Source organism: Poecilia reticulata, linkage group LG21, assembly GCF_000633615.1.
Source record: "Poecilia reticulata strain Guanapo linkage group LG21, Guppy_female_1.0+MT, whole genome shotgun sequence".
Classification (NCBI taxonomy): Eukaryota; Metazoa; Chordata; class Actinopteri; order Cyprinodontiformes; family Poeciliidae; genus Poecilia; species Poecilia reticulata.
Genome location: NC_024351.1, coordinates 12,860,347 through 12,882,704, shown reverse-complemented (window position 1 = coordinate 12,882,704; position 22,358 = coordinate 12,860,347). Strand labels below are relative to the sequence as shown.

Here is a 22,358-nt window from a genome sequence, read left to right as displayed (position 1 = left end):
TATAAACTTACAGTACTTATTTTTACATAATCTTTACTTGATGGTTAATTTGCATTCCATATCATGCAATGATGTTTTTTGTAATTTAATACCACTATTCTTTTTAATGAATGTTATTATTACATTGGATAGATGTGACACCATGTCTAGAAATTTCTCTGGCATTTTAAGTTGAATTAATCAGCTGTATATAACTTACCGAAGAATAAACGCAAAACTATGGTTCTGAAGTATCGTTGCAGATTTTTTTTTTTCTTGTGGAATCAAAGCTGAAATTTTTACAAAGACGGATGTGTTTTTGGTTGGTTTAATTTGATCCTTAARCAAAGATTATATATAAACTGAAACATTTATTTAATTGATAAGAGTATCATTCTGTGCTTAAAATGTTTGTTCCCTGTTGTTTATGTTGCAACTGGTTTTCTGAGGAACTACTTTCAATGAAAGCTGTTTACTTCATCCTTTGACCAGTAACGTTTTACATAAAAATGTTAATCTGTTTTGGCATATTCCATATTGTTTTTAACTTCATAATAATTATCATAATGTATATTTTAAACATCTTAAATATTTTACTCAAGACTTTGTTTCTGTTGTATACAAGGTGATTTAAAATTTTCTTGGTACATCAATACAAAATGTTTTGTTTTTTTCTCCATAAATACAAYATTTGATCTCTATGTTTTATTGTACTTCGTTGATTACCTCTTTAATTCTTTTGTCTCCAAACCTGACACATGAGCTTTTATTTTGAAGCGCCATGACAAGCTTTAGGACCGCCCCTTTTATAGAGGTATCCATGGAGACCGCGCGAGAGCGAGGCAGGCAACCCTGTAGAGTTCTCACAGCAGCGAGTGTTTCCGCTCACCTAAAATAAAGAGCTGGCGAGTCGAGGAGGACAAGGAGTGACGGAGCAGGGCAGACGGGACCTCGACGGCGAAATACTTCTCTTCTACTTTCTCTTTACATCTTTAGTCTGTGGGTGTCGTCTTTAAAACTGACTTTAATGCCTCGATTGTGAACCGGGGCAGAGGAGGGCTCGCCGCTGTTAACCTTTACGTTGGTGAGTCTTTTTTTGTTGTCTTTTTTTCGCAAGCTAAGCACACATAGGCCACYAGGAGATCTCTAACAGTCTCCCATTCCGTCTTTTGTCCGTCTGAATTAGTTCGCTTCGAAACAACAAGGCAAAAATATCCACGTCTGGCAAACATTTACTGTTCTGCCAAAGAGAATAATGAGTTGTCAGTTTTCTGCTTTCCGATCTGAAACTAAGCTAGCCGTGTTCTTCCGTAAACGTTAAACGTTTGTCTAACGACGTAATGTGTCTGTTTTGACGTRCGTCTGTCGTGTTTAAGTTTGAATATTTGTTTAAAAAAAGCTTCAACTAATGTTTTGGAGATTGAACGTAAACATTTAGAGAATCTGGTCGGTCCGCTCTAACAGCTGTATTGTTGGACCAGTCACATGAACAATAAAAGGTACGAGGAAGTCATAGGTGTGTCGACTTTATCTTAGGCGAGTCGGTAAAATGAAGCCTGAACTCTTATGTGTGTCCTGCTATTTGAGTTGGATTGTTTTGTTCTAATCATTAACTTCTGTGTGTGATGTTGGCAGCCCACCACCACACTCTTTGTTTAAATGCCTCACAGTACAGTTACACGTGTCGAAGCGTGTGACTCTGCTTTTGACTCACGTTTGATGCAGTAGCAAAGATTTGTTATCGAGCTAGGATGCCCCGTTTTCTGTTTTTTTTTTGCTTTTGTTTTGTTTTTGTTTTTTTTTTACAGGGCAACCTCTCAGTAGTGTAATTTCCCACTCACTGACCTTTGTTCCAGTTTAAGTATGACTTGCTTACTGTTACCGGTGTTTGGCAAGTTATGACATTTGATATTGCAAAGAGCAGGGAAGTCCAGATGTGAAGTGTTTACATTGGAGGACAAAAGAAGGGGGGGTCCAAGTGTAGTGTTCCTCCAGCAATAACAGTTTGTTGTGCTGTCTGATTTAGCAGAGACTTGTGTATTGGGTTTTATATTGTAAAATGATTTAAGGGTGGTGTTTTTCACTTCCAAATGCATACTGATAGTAAAAACATGGGTAATAAATTATGGATTTCCACTGCAACATTTCAGAAAATGGAAAGTTTTAAATGGTCAAACTAACTAAAAAATACAGCCAATTCTGTTTTTGTGTCTTTGGATTGATTACATCACAAGAGACCCAAGAATCAAGCTGATAAGCGTTAGTAAACACTATTGCAAAGTAGATAATTTGAACACARTCTTACAAACTTTCCATGTGACACAATATTGCAAGATTTTGCTGACATTCCAGATGTGTTCTCACATGCRGTATAAAAGTTTTTATAAGCATCTTTGAAGGAGGACTTTGATTTATAAGGCATAAAGACAGAGGGAGGACAAAGGTACAAAAATTGCAAAAGGAAAGTTGGAAAACCATTAATCAGCTGCTATATGAGATGTTGTGCTTTTGGTTTGGCTAATTATTTCCATCTTGTTGCCGTTTGCATATCCATTTCAGGAGAGGAAATATAAATGCATTTAAATATAAAATAACTATCTGTTATTGGCCATAACAGCAGTGTTGATATCACCCAAAAGTTTTATACCAGTGCATCCCTAATCTCTTGATCAAAGCAGTGGTTTAAGGTTAAGCTCTACGSTCTACTCATGTTGAAAACGAAATATGATTTGTGACCACAATAGATATCTGCTATCATTAAGTTATGGTGGGGGTTTTTGGCTTGTGGATTGTGGGCTAAGAAAACCACAGTCAATGCAAATTGGATGAATTATAACATTTTACATGCATTTTGAGTATTTTAGCATGACTGATTTTGGGATTTCATTTAAATGCTTTCAGAAGAAAGTGGTTAAGCACATGGGTGAGAAATACCTAGGAAGTTTGAAATAGAGAGGTAAACTCAAGTCCTCATCACAGTTCCAGTTGTTTTGAACTTTGTAAKTAGTTCTTTAAATAACAATCAGGCGTGGTAATCTTGGGTAAGAAGCTGCTTTCTCATTGGCGTAAATATGTTCATAAAGATCTCACATAGGAGACATGACAACTTGTCTTTTTGTCTTTGTTTACAAGTATGAAATGGGGGATAAAAACTGGCAGAATGTGAATTGACCCAAAGCTGTTTATTTTCCACGTGTCAGCACAACTACACAATGACTAGCAAGTTCTATTTATTCTTGAAATCTTATTGAGAGGTGAATTGTGGGAAAATTAAGTATTGATTTAAGTGTTGTCTTTATTTTTTAGTTTTTAGTTCCAGCACATATAGGCTTGTTGAAAAAGGTGTACCTTTAAGCTACGACGCATTATCTCTCATTCTCTTGCTTCATCCCACTTTTCTTGCACGTTATTTTTCCCTCTTTCTCTTGTCTCTCTTTAGTCTTTCTGTGTRTTTCTGTCTCTTGCTTGCAGCATTGGAGGGGGGATGCTGAGTAGCTGTGGGCCCTAACAGTACATACTACTGCATAACAAAGGCTCCTTTCTCTGCTGCCATGCAGAGTCCTGTCTCTGGGCTCCCTCCACAGGCCTATGCAGGCTCTAGCAGCAGCAGCAGCAGCACTGGGTCCTATTGGGTGGAAACCTCCTCTCGGCTGTTTCTTTGGCACACTGAGTGCTCTCTGTTCCCGGACACATGTCTGTGCTGGTGCTCTCCTTGGCTCCCTTTGCATTCCAGGAGCCTCGGGCAGCTGAAAAGCTGCAGCAGCAGCAGCCTGCTGGCTGGCTGGCTGGCTGGCTGGCTGGCTGGCTGGCTGGCTGGCTGCTTGTGTTGCTGCTATCTGAAGTGGGGAGTTGCATAGTTTTTTTTCCCCCCGCAAGTGGATGACTACAGACAGTTGTCTTGGCTTGCAAAATTTCCATTTCTTAAATCCTGAGGTCTGTTTCTTTTTTTTTTTTTTCTTTTGCTGATTGATACTTTCGATGTTTAGTTAATTACTGTGGATCTACATCGAAACGGAGTGGGACAGTAAAACTGGTACTGCCAGTTTTGATGGGTAGCTGCGTGGCTGGTTGTGGCAGTTTATGCCAGTTTCTGGGAACATAGAAGAAATAAAATTGGAAATCAAACTGCTAACATTGGCAGTTTTTTTCCCCCCACAATCCAGTTACTAATTTACATTTTATATACTTAAAAGTCCTAACAACAGAGATTTGTTTAGCAATAAAACAAGGAAGTTGTTTTTTGTTTTCTGATGCACCCATATGCARTGCTGGATACTTTTTAAATCTATTTGAAATCCCTTCTTTTTGTCCTCTTTCTCAAATCTTACTAGTTGTGGTGTTATTCAGAGATTCTGGATTTCTAAGACGTATTAAATCAGCTAATGTTGAGGATTACTTTGCAGTAAAGCTTGATGCAAAATCCCCCATGAAGCAAAACATGTTGATGTTTAAAATAACATGACGCATTTTAACATGATGCGTCGTGTTCAGCATTGCTATCTGACAGGACATAAACGCTGCTGCAGGTCAGGTTGACATCCAGACTTGTAGCATGCAGTTTTTTCCCCCCCTGTGAAACTGCTTGCTGGGATATTAATTAATTTATACCAGTAACATCCAGTCAGCAAATCTCAAGATCTGCAAACCTTTTTTTTTGGACAAAGTGCCTTCGCACTGATTAGATAAGTGTTTCACGTGAAGGCAGAATAATTCTGCTTAAGTTTTGATTTTTCTGATGATCTGGCTGGTCAATACTTTCTTTTAAGCTTTTTCCAAGAGCCCAGTCCAGCAGTGTGTTCAGGTTTAGCCACAAAGTGCATCTTTTCTATCCTTGATGCTTCTCACGCAGTTTATAAAGAACATCTAAAATGGCGAAGCCTTTTTGTAACCCAAATGTGGTCTAATTACAGTATGGACCAACAAGGAAATATCGACGCATCAGATGGCACGCTCAGGTCCCTCCTGTGTGCTTTGGGCTACCTGCTCTTTGGCTGAACACACTACCCAAATTGTCCTGCCAAAACTAATTTGCGTCACTCTCTCCCGCTAGCAGGCGCCACATGCAGGTATGCTTCTGTCCCGCTCATGCAGCGAGGGTATTGATGCTCGTGTGATCTTTCTGTGGAAGGGGATGATCAATCTAAATTTACAGAAGCAGATGAACTTCTGATGTGAAGACAAATGATTAGATAAATGGCACAGCATCGTACTAAAATAGCTGCTGTGAGATGGAAACCACAAGCTTTGTCACCGTAGTCATGCACACACTTTGTCATGCAGCTATTTTAGTTTTCTGACTATATATAAAACATTTTTACCCTAGTTGGACATTTAAGGAAGTTTTTTTGTAGTTTTTTTATTTTGGTAACTGTATAATTTTGTACATGGTAGTCATACCACCACAAAGACAAACACTGCTCTCAAAAAATATTCCCATTTGTAATGCTTTGGTACACCAGTCACATAAAAAAGTGTGATTTGTATCTCAAATAGGCACACAGCCACTGCATTTAATCATATTTTCAAAGTTATTGATGATTGTTGATACTTTTTGAACAAGCTGTGGAGAAAAATGAACAGTTTTAGGGGTTTGTAAACATCATTAATTGGAATTTATCATGATGAAATGAAAATATAAGAAATTTATCACACAAAAAGATAGATATGATATACTGTATGTCCACTGCAAAAAGGCAGTTTAAAGTGCCAAAACACTTTAAACAATTATGGAACAAGCGTAAACATTACGAATCAAGTCATAAAGATCAAGAACAATCATCATCAAATATATTGATCAGCGTTCCAGTTATTAATAATCAAGGGAAACTCTAAACAGGTGGGGKTTTTTTTAAGCCTTGATTTAAATGAACTCGGTGTTTCGGCTGCTTTTCAGTTTTCTGGAAGTTTGTTCCAGATTTATGTCCTGCATTTTTTACTCACTTGCATTGCAATCTTGCAGATTCTATGATTATACGACATGATTGACAGGGTAATGCAGAGTATCCTCTTTAATCTGCGTCACATAACTTTGAATAGCAACTATTTGCAACAAGGAAGGCTTGTTACTTTTCACTTTATTGCCATATTCACCCCGTCAAGCAGGTGTTTGCTGCCGGCTGTCTGGATTTGTCCACCAGTTGTTGTTGTCATTTTCCAAGCCTCCACGCAAGCCATCCAGTAGCACTTTTCTGTAAAGAATCGGAGCGCTTTGATCACCCCTCCAGCCCTGAAGCTCAGCAGCTTCAGTGAAAACTAGCCTCTGCACCTGGATGATTTGTTGCCACATTCCCCTCGAAGTGATCAGGATCCGATTGATATCCGTTACTGCTGGATCCTTTGAAGCAGGGCTGAATGACAGTTCAACATTTCACACTTGCACTCCAAAGCTAGGCATTAGCTGGTGTTATGACCTATGGGAATGGGGCTTCAGTGAAAACATGCCATTAATGTTGGCATGAACGCTTCAGCTTTTTGGAATGCTAATGGGCTCCTTTCCCTCTCCTGAGAACCTTTTACCTGCTGGCGTGCATGTTTCTTCAGAAAATGTGGCTTCTGGGTCTTCATCCAAATCCTGCTTTTAATGATTTTAACTCATTTCACCATGTGGGTTTTATCAGTTGGCAGTTTTTTTGCTGCTTTTTATAAGATTTGATTTTGTGTCCAGTATTGCTTTAATTAGTGTTTTCCACCCACATCTGGATAAGTACGGAGAAGCAAAACAGTTTGGGGGGAAAATAAAAAGTTATTTTCAGACTTAATTACCTTTCCAACTGTCTAAATGAAATATGTCGGCGATTCAAATTAGCCTTGTGTTCTTCATTTCCTATGCAGGTTTGTTTCAAACTAACCCGTACAGAAAATGGATAATCAAAGTCTGAAATAATCATTGAAACAAAAACAAAAGTGAAACTTTGTAGATTGATAAAAATGGTTTATAAGGGCTGTAAAAGATACCAGCAGCCAAGCAACGGCCCACATTTCTGTCTTAATATTTCCTTGTTTTATGCACTAAACTCTGCTGCAGCACCGCGTACAGAACTGACACTACCAAGCACTTTTTAACATAACACTTTAAAGTCTCTGCTGAAAACATTGTTTGAATTTGTAGTGAACATTTATTAATTATTTCTACCTCCCTTTTTGCTGTAATAGTATTAAAGTATATGAATTCTACATTTTAGATAGAATTGTGATTCGTTATGACAATGCTATAATCAAATATAACTTTCTGAACAGCATTTCTTTTGTTGAATGTGATGCACATTCAGATCTTCCCACCCCCTCCATCTGCCTTTTGCCACCTTATTAGCGGCTCTGATCTGTGTTGTTGTTATGTCACATACAACATCGTGTGCTTAAGGGCTTATGCAGATAGATGCTGTGCCAAGTCAAAGATTAGGGATTGAAGCAAGATGAGAGGAAGACTCGGATCGATGGGCTGTTGCTGGTGTACACTGATTATAAAACTCATAGGGGAGGAATACACTTATCCATAAAGTTGTGTGTTTTACCAGGCTAACTAAATATTGAACTGCAGGCATGGAGTTCAATGCCTGCAGTTGAACTCTGCCTGCAGAGTTCTCTCATGGTGTCAGAGAGAACTCTGACACGCTTGGTTTGTCAACCAATCTGTGTAGCCGCCTCTCATTATACCCGTCTTTCTGTCTGTTGCTTCTGGTTATGTAATCCTGGCTTGAACGTTGATGGTAATCCACGCTCTTCCTCTTCCTCTCCCCCTCCCCACGCGTCCCTTCCTGTCAATGTGGCTCGGACAGGTTAAGCCGTAGAGGACTCTGGCTGGCTGTCGGGGGGGGGAAAAGATGTGCGATGGAATGGTAGCGTTTCCGACGAGAGCCCCGTCCTCCTCCTCTGTAGCCCACAGACTGGCTGCCTCTGCACTTCTCCTCTTCATCCTGCTCCCTCATGGTCATGCATCAGGTAAGTCAGACCCACAAACACACACACACTTTCTTTCTTTCTTTCTTTCTTTTTTTGTCAGTGTTCCCACATGCTACACGCAGAATAAACCGCCATCTTTGACCATCTGTTGTGAATTGATTGAGGTATTTTCACCTTGCCTTTCAAGTCAGTCAGATTCAATGATCTTTCTCCGCCCTCTGGGTCATTCAGGTTGCTTAGGATTTCATTCTTGTGCTGCGTGAATTCATTCAACAATTTTCCTTTACTATTAAGTTATTAAGTCAATTGGGGAGATAACGTCATACTCCGACCGTAAAGTTTGATTCAAACACAACACTTACCGTCTATTCAGAGATTCAGGACATCTGACTAGCTTTAAATATTAACTTGGGTCCTCTTTTGTCATTCCAAGTGATCAAACACTATGTTTTAATTCGAAATATTATGTTGGGAAATTTATTTCATGTATGAAAGTTGAAGTTAACAGTTCCAGTTTCTAATACACCAGTGTTTCACTTCTTCACTGAAGACCCAGTTTACTTACTTTGACCTGTGAGCGCTGGAGCATCATTCCCCATCCTGACAGCCTCCTTGCATGTATCATCCACAGTCATTCACGTGCACAGGCCACACATCACAAGCTTGTGAAATGTACCAGATGTCCTTGCCACCGAGAGCCACAGTGCCTGTGAGAATGTGTGAGGGTTGTTTTTGTGAAGCCCTGACACATAGATGGGGCTCAGTTTGTCATTCTTTTATTGTTTTAAGTGATTAGTTGTTATGGGAAGAACGAAAGGCAACATTAAGAAATAAAACAATCAGAGACGAGTCTCTGAGCAAAGAGGGGAGGGAGGTGCTGATCCGAACGAAGCGCATCATCCCGTTCTGTCTTATGTAATACATGATTCATGTAAAGGCCAAAGGGGCCGTCAGTGTGCTGAGTTTCTGCTTTCAGCATGCTCGCATGTTTTCTTTCGATTATCTAAAATGTGCCTTTTGATCCAGAACTCCAGTCCGGTGATTCCTCATTTTGCTGACACTTTTCTGTCTTTATGAGAACACAATGTCCCCATTGGTCTCTGAGCTGTAGTATCTCATCTAAAGATGTAAACAAGGTTTGGACATTAATGGCAATTAGAGCTGACCAGATATATGTGAAGTTGCACACACTGATATTGCAACAATGATTGCTGTTAGATATGTTGTGCAGCTTTAATTTCTAGAATAATTTCCAATTGTAGCTGCAGCTACTATTGGGCCTGCACCAATCAGAATTACTTTGCCCAGTCTGACTTCTTATTAAAATAAATGCTCTATAAGAAAGCCATACGTTTCTAAAGATGCATGAGATACGGTTCATACAGCTTCTTGTTTTGTTTGGGCTGTTATTTACTGCAGTGTTGGTGTTTGCTTTCATTTATATTCACCATTTTTCCTCAAATTACCTTTTGGTAGAGTCGTAACTTTAATGCAAAAGGTTTGAGTGTGATATGCCATGCTGTTGATCGAGCCAGAGATCAGTTTGATGAAAGAAAAGGCATATTGTTCAGAAAATAATGCATACACATTATACATTATAATGTATAATGTGTATACATACAGGGATTTTTATGTAAATCCCTGTATTTACATAAAAATACAGGAATTGTGAATGTGCTAAAAGTCATTTAAAAATAACTTCATCAGTTTTTTTCCCATCATATATGCAGACAAAATGCAGATTTTAAGCAGTTTTGGGGGAAAAAAAATAAAAATCACTTTTTTATATGAATGTATTACAAGAAACCTTTACATTTTATTATGAGAAGAATAAACAAGATGTTAAAATAACTTCAAATGAGCAAGATGCATGCCAGCTTCAATAGCATTAGAAATACGTACTGCAGCATTCATGATGTGAAAGTATGAAATTGAATTCCTAATCAGACATATTATCATACTGCCAAGGCTTTAAAGTGGTCATTAGTCGTTTCAATCACCAACCTCTCTCTCCCTCCCTCTCAGCATACATAATTTACATAGGTAATCCCTCGACACGTCCCATGGATGGTGAGTGAATATCAAATTTCATCACCAGTAGCTGCTCTGTTACATGCATGAATAAAAAGCAGCTGGCTGTATCAATGTTGTGGCGTTTTTTCCCTGTAAGGGATTTCTTTTTATTGACAGGAGTGTTGAGTATTAATTTCTTTCAGTCATAATTTTGCTACATTTTTTTAAAAGCCAGAGTCTCTAAGTTTATTCCATATTTTCTTAAGTTTTCCTTCTCTATTAGGAAGAAGTGGAGCCAAGATATTTTTAGAATCAATCGCTTTCAAGCCTCGTCTTTTTATCTGTCCAATTGTTCATTGTGATGAAGTTACCGGCAGCGTATTTCCTGAATTAGCGCAAATGACTTTCTTGGGATTCACGTTTGCGATCGTTGCTCAATGGTTATGTTTACGTTTTGGCCGTGCTTCAGATGTAGCCACCTTCTGAAAAAAGCAAAGTGTTCCTAGAAACGGAGCTTTAACAAACAAGCATTTGCTGGGAAGCACCCCTGCAGGATTTTCAGGAAATTACGTGGATGTTGCTTGTTTCTTAACATTTTTCTGAGCACATCTGACATCCCTGCTGAAGTTGTCTGCCTGGAGCTCCGTTCCTAATATGGTGTCAATTTCTTACAGTAAGCCTTTGTGGCATGTTTCTGAGGAAGTACGCCCAGACAGTGAGTCAGAGCTGGAAGAGTAAAAGATGGGAACTCTGAACCCCAAAGGGTCTATTCCCATGATTTGCACAGCATGTTTTCAGCTATGACATTGTTCCATCTGGTGAGAAGTGGGAAAAAAAGGTTCAAACCGTCCGTCTGTAAGCAGTTAAAGAGATAAGTATTGGCTTCTGAAACCCATTGTTCTGACGTTGATCTAAAGTCGGGCATGAACAGAAATCTCCCATAAACGAGCCTGCTGTGTTTCCCGTATGCTGGCGACGTTGATATGTTAGTTCGTGAGAACGGGAAGTGGAATAACAAAAGAAATCCTAGGAAGAAGGACATAGCTGAGGGAAAGAGGGAGGAGAGATGGTGGGAGTGGAAAGCTGCCTTTTGCATTTCTTTGGCTTTTTGTTTTTGATAGTCGGAGTTGTGAAAGATGAACAAATATTTCTCAGCCTCATGAAAGGCTATTGCATGAACAGATTCTTCTGTTCGCTCATGAATCAATGTGTTGAGCTGTCTCCACTATTCAAGTCAAGTTTATCTCTGTAGCAGATTTCAGCAACAAGGCAGTTCAAACCAGCAGTAAACATTACAGTGAATCAAAAACCTTCATCAAAATCATCAAATCAAATATGTTGATTCCACTTTTTACTCTAAAGAGGGGAGGTTTTAGCCTTGATTTAAAGAAATGTTATGTGTGGAGGATAGAAACTGAATGCTGCTTCTCCGTGTTTGGTTCAGGTTGCAGAGTAGACTAGAACCAGAAAACCTGAGTGGTCTGGAATGCGACAGGCGATACAGATTTAAAGTTTTACCTCAGTGTTTTGAGATACTGTTGGAGCTATGAATACACCAATATGAAAATTTGGGCCAATATTCATATCCGATATTAATATTTGTGTTTTGTTCGATAACTGATATTTGCAGATATATATATTTTTAATATTTCTCCACTGTTTTGACACCTTGGGAGGGAAAAAAATGGCCAAAACAAACTGTACAGTTCAGTTTCTTTTGAACTGTACCATAGTGCATGTTTGSTTTCATTGAACAATCAGTGGAGAAAATATAAAACTATCAATCCTGGCCATAAGGACAGTTTTTAGGTGGTTTAAACATCACCAGTTGGTGTTTATTGTGACAGCAATAAATCAAAATTCTTATGCTAAGAAATTTATCATGATTAACGATGCAATAAATACCCACCCCTAGTCTAGAAGTTTGATGCAATAACCACAGATCTTTAATATATTTTGGTGCCTTCTGTTAGTTTCTGTTGCAAAGTAACAGAAGTATTTTAAAGTCCATTCTCCGAGCAACAGGGAGCCARTGGAAAGACTTTATGTGAATTAGTTCTCTTGAAGATTGGTCATAGAGACGGGTCTTGATGGCTCTTCTGTCTCCGCAGCAGAGCAAAGCCTCACTGACCACAGAGAAAAATATCTGAATGTGCCATGGCCGCCTTCTGGGATCTCCAGCGGTCTTTAAAGTATGTTGCTTCATGTACCAACAGAATGGTCTGTACATGCATCAAAAACTAAGCGTGTCATTTCGGTTACCAGTGTTTGTAGTAACACTACGGCTTGGGGATGTGGGGAATAATGTTTCCAGTGCAATTATTTGTTTGGGACGATTCCCTTAAGTCCTATTAGCAAGGCACTTTGCAGACGGGCAGGAGTAAAGCAATGCATTGACTTCTCCCTCCTCTCTGAAATCCGAGAACAAACAGTGCATTTAGAGGATATTGGAGGCCACGGTAAGCTGCATCGCCAGTCAGCATTTAGATCTGCTAACTCACCGTTTCTGTTGTGACAGAGCAAATTGTGCGCTGTGCCAGGTCCCTTTTCTGCKATTCGTCTCTTTGTTCTCCTCCATCTCTCAAAAGGTCTYAGCCATTAGCCAGGTGACACGGAGGGCCATTAAGAGCAGCCCGCTCAAATCCATCAGCCTTTCCCTTTCATTACCTGTGTGTTTATCACTTGAGCCATCAATCTTTGCTCTCACCCTGTGCCATTTAACAGTTTCCCCCATCCAATCAGGCCCTGAAGGCAAACTTTAGACGGGTCACCAAGCAAGGAAAAACAGATGCTGCAGTGCGGACAGGTGACGCAGGGGCATTTCATTCACTTTAAAGTGTTGTTTGGATTGTTCTAGATCACAGATGGTCGGGATTATTGTTGGCCACACAGTAACACCACACAGCGTGGCAGCACAAGGCTTATTGGAGATTGCAATTTGCACTGCTTTGACTCTTGTTGCTTCCTAYCATTTGCAGTGCTTCTTCTTGATGTCCAACATTCACATTGTGCTGATTGCTATTTAACAGAGCTGCAACTAACAATTATTGTAGTACTGGTGAAAAAATTGGCACTTTCTACAGATTTGAAATAATTCAAATCATTTTTTAAAATAAGAAAACAATTTTATTCCCTAAAATGCAACACCATTCCTTTAGCAAATATTTACTGGGTGAAGTGAAAACTATAGCACTTTAGGARTTTTGGCTAAAACATATCTAAAGACTTCATCTTAAATGGCTTCATTACTGCTCAGTATATATTTTTTATTTTTCACCAAATGGCATTTTTTGTGTGTGTGTGTGTTAAAGACTACTCAATTACTAAATTAGTTGTAGTTTATTTCAATAATTGCTTAATCACAATGAATCATTTYAACCCTACTGTTTTAGCTCGTTGGAAATATGAGGAACCTGGAAATATACCTGAGACACCTGCTTTACTGTAAATGTTAATGAATGTCGAACCAGGAAGAGATGACGCTAGATACAGCGCTGTAAAATGGTGCTCGCACACAAAGGTTACTGTGTGAGCAGTTCTAACAGAGCAGTTGTTTCCCYTCTACCCAGCTTACTTATTGCTTATTAAATAATAATAATAACTCTGCAACTAAACGTCCTGCTAGAAATTATTTGATTGTAAACTCAATCTGGTYGTCTTTATTGCAGCCCAGACAAGCGGTCTCTCCTCTACAAACTTTGACCTCGGTAAATAAATCTTTTTCTACCATATTAGGAAACTGAACTGTGATATAATTTCTACCTTTCAGTCATGTATCAGGTGTCAGYATCTCTTGCAGCCAGGAAACCAAAGCGCTGCATATTTCATTGGCTTACAATGTGTTCATAACAGCTAAAAATGATGAACAGCAAATTGTTATTATTGCACACACTGATATTTCAGTGCTGACGCATCGTGGAGCCATTACTTGGACGTTCATGTGGCGTGACTTGACACTGGCCCACATTAGGGAGCTAATGTAGATACGCAATATGTCGCCTTCAAAATAAAACGATTCTTCAGAACTGACACTTTATTCATCTTATTGCTTGCCACRTCWAATTTTTAAGGATTATTCATGAGTGCTATTGTAGCTTTGTTTTTATTTCAAAAGTGGAGCTTGTGTGTTGAAGCCGTGGTCTGAGATCAATTGTTTGAATTTGACAATGATTTCGAGGAAACAATAAAGCCAAGCAGCGGAGAGACGGTTTGTAAATGGTTTTTCTGGGAAGCGAGTGCTGTTGTCTGGAGCAGCATGCAGTCGTAATGATTTCCAAAGGGTCTCATCGAAGGGACCAACCCGCTGAGTAGAGGACATCTCAAACTAATGAGCTGCTAAATATATCCCCCAGCCTCTCCTGTCTTCTGCTGCTTTTACTTCACTTTTTTTTTGCTTACGCCGAAACAGTCGCTCCTATTCTTGAATTTTATCTGATATCCTTGTATTTTTATTTCTGGAGAACTGAAAGGGCTTTTATGCTAACAATGAGGTGAAATGTCACGATATTAATTGACAAGTTAAGTCTCTGGAAAGTTACTGAATTATATTAGAAATATTGATATTTTGAGATTGGATTTCAGTTCTACTTTAAGTGTCCAGTGTCATTTTTCTCTCGGTTCTTGTAGCTTTTCTCTCCTCTCCTGTCTCACCTCCTCCTTGGTGTTTGCTCGTGTGTGTGTGTGTTTTTTTTTTTTTTTCCAGACCCACCGACAGTGTGGGTTGTTTTTGTCGTCACATGGTTAGTCAACACCAGCTTTCTGTTCAAACAAGCTCCTTGCCTTGCACACGAGGCACAAGGCATCCTACACACATGCTGACTTTGCCTGTTGGTGAGGCGTCCAAACTGTTTCGGAGCAACCACGATCGGCGCTCATGACGTTAAAATGCGTTTAAAATGTTATCTGAACATCTTGAGCTGCTTTGCTGTGTCCTACCGTTAAGATATTTTGAYAGTAAGGTTTCCCTACTCTGCAGCTTACTTGGCTGTTGACAAAATGTTCCCTTTGCTGACTAGTTGCTATCATGATTGGAGCAGAACATAATGTCTGGTTGGCTATCTTCTGTAGTGGTACAAAGCTAACATTCATTCAGGCCCCAGCATGCCTCAATGTGGGTAGATTGGAAATATGGCAACACAGCTTCCCATCGAGTCCTTCCTGTTTTTTCAGCTTTCTCTTTGCTACATCTTCAACTTAGGAAAGCTTTAAGAAAATAAATAAAGGCCTGTTTGTGTGTGTTTTTTTAAAAATAACTTGCTAAAAGTGAGTGTATATTAAGAACCGACAGCCTGGCTGATACGCTGCTTAAGGGGAAGGGCTGGGCTGTACATGTGCTAGCCTGCTACATTTACGTAGCCTGTTGTCATGGAGTCAATGCACAGCTGTTTCGCTTTAACCCCCTGCTTTTGCTTTGTGAGAGCATTTCTTCTTCATTCATAGTGATTGTAAGTAAGCAAAAGTAGAGGGGAACAATGACTGTTCCTGACTCCCATCCTCCCTGCTTTTTAAAGAGCGGTTACACTAGAGACATGAACTGGAGTTTTCTCTTAAATGCAACTTCATAGCTTTCTCTTTGATATTGCTGGAATTCCCCTATTGAGGATCTACACAGCATCCAGTAATTTCTCATGACTCTTCATCCGGTTCCTGAAATATTTTGTGACCAGTGGCCTTTCCTCCACACTGGAAAGGCCACTGTAGTTGTAGTTTTATTGCAAACAAAACTACAACAATGATGATCTTTGTAGTGGCTTGATGTGACTCCATTTAGGTTAACGGTGTGCTTCTGTGTATTGAGCACCAGGTAAGCTAGTCACAATAAGCAATTAATCAATTGATCGCTTGATAAATTAAAATGAGCTTGATAATTTACACTGAGATTTTTTGAAGGGCAGTTTTGTTTTGACACATCATAATATTTGTTATGGTTTCAGTTGTAAGTGGTTTTTATTTCTTTTATTTATTGTTTTTGGTTGTTTTTGGATATTTTCCAGCAAGTGTTCATTACAAAATTATGTTATTTGTCTTCACAAGGGCAAACTTGCATTTTTATGCCATTGTCATTACATTAGTTGAAAATGGTCTCAAAACAACAAATATTGTTTATTGCTTTAATTTCTGGGACAGATTATCTTCCAACAAAATCTGCTATGGTGACAATCCCAGTTGCAGCATCTGTAAAGCTCCAGCCAACTATTGAAGCACTTTAAGTCGTAATTGCTGAAAGAAAAATGATGTTATACTCCTCGTAAATATATTTATATTTGAGTAAATTACTGCTTTATTGCTGGATTGTTTAAAAAAATGTCATAACATTGGAGTCGTGTTGATTGGAGGAGAGCGATTGCGGTTTCTGGTTGTAATTTACTGCAGTGGTTATTGAAAGAGTTTGCAATTTGTGATTGTTTGTAAAACACACAGTTTGCCTGAAAGGTGACACAAATTCACACACACAGCTAACCGCACGCCTTTTCTCTCATCGGCGCAGGCTGCTTGTGTTAAGAGGTTACACAGAGATGCCTGTTGCCATTTGTTCGCCCTCATGGAGACTCGTTGGAGCAGTTGGCCTGAGAGTCCAGTTGGACTTCATTACTGTGATGATGGACAAAGCGCTTGAACAGGGACGGCTTTGTTGCATAACAGACTGAGGAGAACTATTTCTGTCTCCTTTCGCTTTGGATTGAACTTCTTACACCGAAGTCTTGACTAGATTATAGAGATAAACACAACTTGTTTCAGACACTAGATTTTGATAACATTTTATTTGCGTTACTTTTTGGACTGGGCGATGAACTGATTTTATTGATTAACTGAAACTTTGGTTTTTGGAAATAATTTTACTCGTTGGGTTCAGAGTGATGTCAGCACAACCAGAACCGCCATCTTGTTTTACAGCTTCTGTAATTTGGATATTGAATTCAGGAATATAAGGTTCAGACTAAGATTTTTTTTAAAAAAGTCCTCATGTTACAAGATTACAGTTGTATTAATATAAGGATAAAGTCTTAATATTACCAGAATACAGTTGTAATATTCAGAGAATGAAGAAGTAATTAAATAGAACTCCAACACAAATAATAATAATTTATTATTCAAGCTTTTGTTTTCATTAAAATTACTCTTGTCATTTTAAGACATTTTTCTGGTAAAATTGCATCTGTATTCTGGTAATTTTATCACAAACGTCTCATAATTAAACAAAAATTCTTGTAGCCTGAATCCGTATAATTAAAATAAACACTTTCCTATCATTTGTATTGAATTTTTTTTTTTAGAAAAAAATTGGATCTTGTTTGRTAAGAAGTCAGATTTYMTTTTTAATTCACATTGCCCGGCCCTGACCACCAAGGTCATGCAGGCTCTGGTAACCAGGGTTGCCTTCAGCCGACTTTCACCTTCAGCCGGCGCCGCGGACTCGGCGCTCATGCCTCTTCTAKCTGGCAGGCTCGAGCCGCTGAAACACGATCAACCCACAGTTACTTTGACAGTTTTTCAGTGAGGGGGATGTGTTCGGCTGAGCACATGCACGTGTGTGTGTGTGTGGGAGGGGTCCCACACACTCTTTTGTTTTCTCCTGAAAGCCTAGAAGTAGGAATGTCTGCCTCCCAGCTGTCGCCAACGGAGACGGCAATGAGAGAGAAGAAGGGAGCGCTCGCTGTTCGCCACCTCAGAACATCCTCCCATCTGTTGTGCGAGGGTCGAGAGTGTGTACATGTTTGCGTCTTTGGGGGGCCGGKGGGTCACACAATGGCTGCCCTCACCCGCTTTGGCCTCACATGCATATTTAACCCTTCAAATGCAAAGTTGTCTGTTGTCCTTTTCAGAGGCACGCTGCTTAAATCTGTCACTGTGCCCCGTCCATGGCGAGCGAGGACAATGGGGCGCACGGGCAGCACACGTGGCTCGCTAAATGCATCGGAGCAGCAGGGGTGGACTGAATGAGGACAGGGAGGATTTTCCTCTGCATTCAGACACTTCCATCTCTGGGCGTTTGCCTGTGTTTTTGCAACCTTGTGTTGCAGCTGCAGGAAGACGGGTTTTCTATAAATGCTCTTTTGAGACATGCAGCTGCTTGAGTCAAGTTTGCCGGATGGTTGCCTATTAGTTGTYGCAACAAATCTGGTAACTAACTAATAAATATYGTTTGATATTTAAGGGGTATATCACACATAAAACACAGATTAGAAAAGCAAAGCTGCTTATTTAGGGGAAATTGAAAAGTTTAGTCTCGACTTGTTCTTACATTTTGAAACTCCTTTTATCTTGGTGCCAGAACCTCCCACACACTCCTTTCTCTTCTTCATCGTTCTCATTTTAAACTTCTCTCTGTATCAGGTTGCTAAATCTTCTCTCAGAAACTCATTTCTGCAGAACATGACGCTTTGAGGTTTCGGCTTTGTTCTGCGTCATTTCCACCCTTCAGATTTCGACGTCAAACACCTACCATTTTGTGGTTATTATGTTCTCATTTTTCTCCTCAGCATGCTTCGTTCACACCTGTTCTCTCTTACTAAACACCCAGATTTTTTTTTTGTTTTGTTTTGTTCTCTTTCTGTCTTGCTACTGTGAGGTTTTCCTGAGGTGAGTGAGAGAAGCAGTGGGTTTTATAGAAATGAAATTTAGAAGTTGTTCTGAAAAGAAAATGACCCTGCTAGTATCAATCACACACTATCTGTTTCGTGTGAGTCTCTCAGCTCAAGTTGCACCTCTTATTGCTTGAATCATGTTTGTCTGCCTTGGCTGTTCTGTGATACTTGAGTTGAAGTGAGATGGAAAAAAAGGGATTTAAATTGCATGAGTTGGAAATGCATCCTTTAACGTCACACAATACGGTTCTGAGAGGACATTTGGAATATTGAGTTTTTCTATATTTATTACCAGGTRTCAAACTGAAAGTTCACACTTTTCTAGAGATTTAATTGCTTTTATTTCCAGCAAAGAACAATTTGGTAATTTATTACACAAGATCAGATTTTCACTAAATGTTAAATTTTACCACAAATTTWGACTTTTTWAAAAATATTTATTTTAAGTATTGATGAGTAAAATTCACCTAAAGTTATACTAAATAGCTGTGTCCATGTTGATGGAATAACTCTCTGATTTATTTATATTTTTTAGGTTTTTGTTGTTCATATGTTAAAACTGCAAACGAACTTCAAGCAACACAAAGATAAACTACTACAGCTGGCATTTTAAAACTGTCTTTAGCATCATATCATTAGTGTTCAGCACATTTATTGTAGTTAATTAGGTTAATGCTAGCCATAGATCCATAGATATGTTTCTTTGTGTGTATATATATATATATAATTATCTATACAATAAAGAGATGCTTACCTTAACTATTAGACTTCCTGTAGACTTCCAACATTTCCTAATACCAATCATSTTCCTTCTGAACTGGACTTTTCAGAAGGATTACGTTCAGCTTTGTTCTAAAATGTTCAGATTTCTGTGAATTGTCATGAAACGGCCGACATGCTCCTGCAGAAAATAGTTAATATTTTAGAAGCTGGTAAAAGTTTTGTAGTATTTTCCAAATACTAGAAACTGGTTACTTCCTTCAGTAGCAGCTTTATCACCAATGAGTGTTTTTAACGGGAAATTTMAGGAAATTTTCAGATTTAAAAAGCTTTCTTTAGCTTCCAATGGACTCGGGACTAATCAGGGGAGTCAAAAATACCTTCAGTTGAAAGTTTCAGATATGTTTACCAATTTTAAAGTTAAAAATCAAAGTTATTTTCTCTGCAGTTTTTATTGAGTTACCTCCAATTTAAACACACTAAACTTACTCAGGCATTCTTTTTAAATGCTTCTAAGCAAATATAAAAATAACAACACACACCCCAGCTTTAATCCCCTGTTAATATTTACGACTGAGCTTATCTTTTAGCGGCAGAAATTAGTGCAAGTGCTGTTATTTCTCTGACACTACCAGACCGTGGGYTCTGCTTCACCGTACTACACTCTAATAACAACAGCTTGGCTTAAAAATCCCACGGATTAGCTGGAGAGACAAGAGAGCACGGAAAAACAAAAACATCCTGGTTTCCAAAAATGATTGCAGTATCATCAAAAAAAGAAAAGAAAACAACAACAAAGGGATTGGGCTGAAGCCAACTAATATACAAAACGTATTTATCAGAAAAAATGGACCACGTCGTCATCTTTTCAGTTTGTAGCCTAATCCAAGCACAGCCCCCCCCCCCCCCCCCCCCCCCCCCTCTCTCTATGTAAAACACACACATAGAGGAAAACACACCCTCTTTTATGGGCCATTGTAGAAAGCAGCATAGCCAGCTGACTGTTTAAGTAATCAGTATCTGATCTGCTGTAATGCGCTCCCGGCTTGTAACGGAGAACAATTAGAAATTTAATTTGCCTGGGCAATGATTGCTAAAACCCACATCTTTCTCCCACCCTGATTTTTTTTTTTTTTCCTTTTTTTTCTTTCTTCATCCCAGTCCACCCCCCTCTTGCGCTCACCAGACGTGTGCCATTAGCGACAGATGGGAAAGCAGAGATATTCACAGGCAGTCCGGCACCTCAGGGCTAGGAAGGGGATTTTGATGCCCCTCCACCCRTGAGCTGAGTGTCCTCCAGCACAGCTTTACGGCTCTAGCTGTTGGGATTAGGAATCAGATTCACGGGCGGTGTGTCCAGGCAGAGTCTCTCTTCGACGTGAAGTTATTCTCTGATCTTTAAGCAACTAAGCGCTTTGATCAGCTTATAATTGTGTGCTCAAATGGACTGTAATAGTTTAACCTTTTTAAATGTCTCCTTCATTTTGAGAGCTTGGATTTTTATCTTATTTAAATTTTTGTTTTGTCTTTCAGTAGCTTTCGCAGAGCACACACAACTCTGTTTGAGTCATTATTGCTTTTTGCCATTTCTTAAATTAAGTCTCTCTCGYGAGACTCAGATAACAGCTTGTGTTTTACTGTGACTCATTCCCTCCCTGAAAGCCTCGGAACATGCTGTACTAAACTTTGATTAGGCGATGCAAATCAACTCGGTCGGTTGTTTTCATCTTTTCTGTTTCGGTTTTAACTTTCGGCTAATTGACAGGGAGACGAACAGGTTGAATCACAAACATTGTACACATTCTGGCCACCTGGACTGAGTTCACTCTTTCAGCTAACAGAATCTCTTCATCAGGATTTCTGCCTCACCTCCAGGCTATTATAATCGTCATGCATTACATCCAGAAGTATTGGTTCATGCTAACCTGCCAAAACATGTTTGTAGCTTGTAGGTTGTAATTGSTTCTACCCTATTTTCCACCTGACGTTGTCATATTTCTCCTCCTGTCTCCGTCTGTTTGCTGTGTTTTATGGCCTCATCTTTCTATTTATCCTCCMTTTATCTCACTTTTTGTTGCAGTAGTTCAAGCATTTTAAAGTTTCATAGTAGCCAGAGTGGCATACATTTACAATTCCCACCTTTGGGATTGTTTTTCAGATGACCTGCATTTCAATTTCTCTTAAAGAAATTGTGTGCGAGTGTCTTTGTTGGAGAGAGATGGTTTTATTTTTAGCCGGTTTATATTTAGACCCTTTGTTTTTTTTGTGTCTATTCTTTTGCAAGCTGTGGTGTTGCACTCGGTTGCACTGATAGTGATGAATTCAGACTGAAACCGTTTGGTTTCACATGGTGCTTTAATTGCGCTCTCAACCACGTGTTAGTGTTGAGAGCACAAATACATTTATTTAATTTTTTTTATGCATATATTTTTCCTCTATTTTTGTTTCGTCAGTGTGGTGATTTATGTTAWTTAAGGAAAAAGTTATGTATGAATAAATGTATGATCTCCTGACAAAGAAAAAAACCCACATTACGTAAAATATGAGTGATGTGACGGTGATAATCCTGCAGCGTAGGAGTTTAACTGAAGCAGCTTTTTCTTTAAGGTTTCAAAGGGTAGTGAAATATATTTAATATACAATATTGATAAATATTAGTTATTGGCCGTAACAGCAATATTTATATTGGTTATTGATATTGGACCAAATTTTCACATCGGTGCATTCCAGGTTTTTTTTGCCTTCAACTCATTCTTATAAAATGAGTTTTATAAGAAAATTTCAACATGTATGTATAAAAAATATTAACACACCAGCCTTTCTTCTAGTTAAGCTCTGTGTAATTCATTCAGTTTTATGCCTGGGTTATTGAGTAACAACCATGCATAAAGGCACCCATGCATTTCTAATTTTAAGGCTCTCCCTTAAATAAAAGCATTTCAAAGGGGAAAAAAAAGATTAGCACCATTACGACTCTTCTGTCCACATCAGCTCTATTGACCGCCTTGTGGGTCACCACAAAGGATAACAGCAGGGGTTAAAGCTGCTGCCCTGAACTGCCCCCTAAGGCCTGTTTTGTCCCATTCTGCCTCTCAGTCAGGTGTAATCAATTCATCACCTTTACCACCTCCATTACCTCCGTCCTCTCCTTGGAGAGCCGTT

At 39.0% G+C, this 22,358-nt stretch overlaps 1 protein-coding gene across 1 annotated transcript in view; it reads left to right on the top strand.

Annotated features, from left to right (window-relative positions):
- The first annotated feature begins 818 nt into the window (after positions 1-818).
- The window catches only part of susd6 (sushi domain containing 6), a 31,605-nt gene continuing 10,065 nt past the window's right edge, over positions 819-22,358 (top strand). Inside the window, exons 1-2 of the mRNA XM_008397386.2 lie at positions 819-1,063; positions 7,755-7,917. Of these exons, the coding sequence (XP_008395608.1) occupies positions 7,800-7,917 (118 nt within the window). The 5' untranslated portion in view covers positions 819-1,063; positions 7,755-7,799. The remainder of the gene's footprint in view (positions 1,064-7,754; positions 7,918-22,358) is intronic.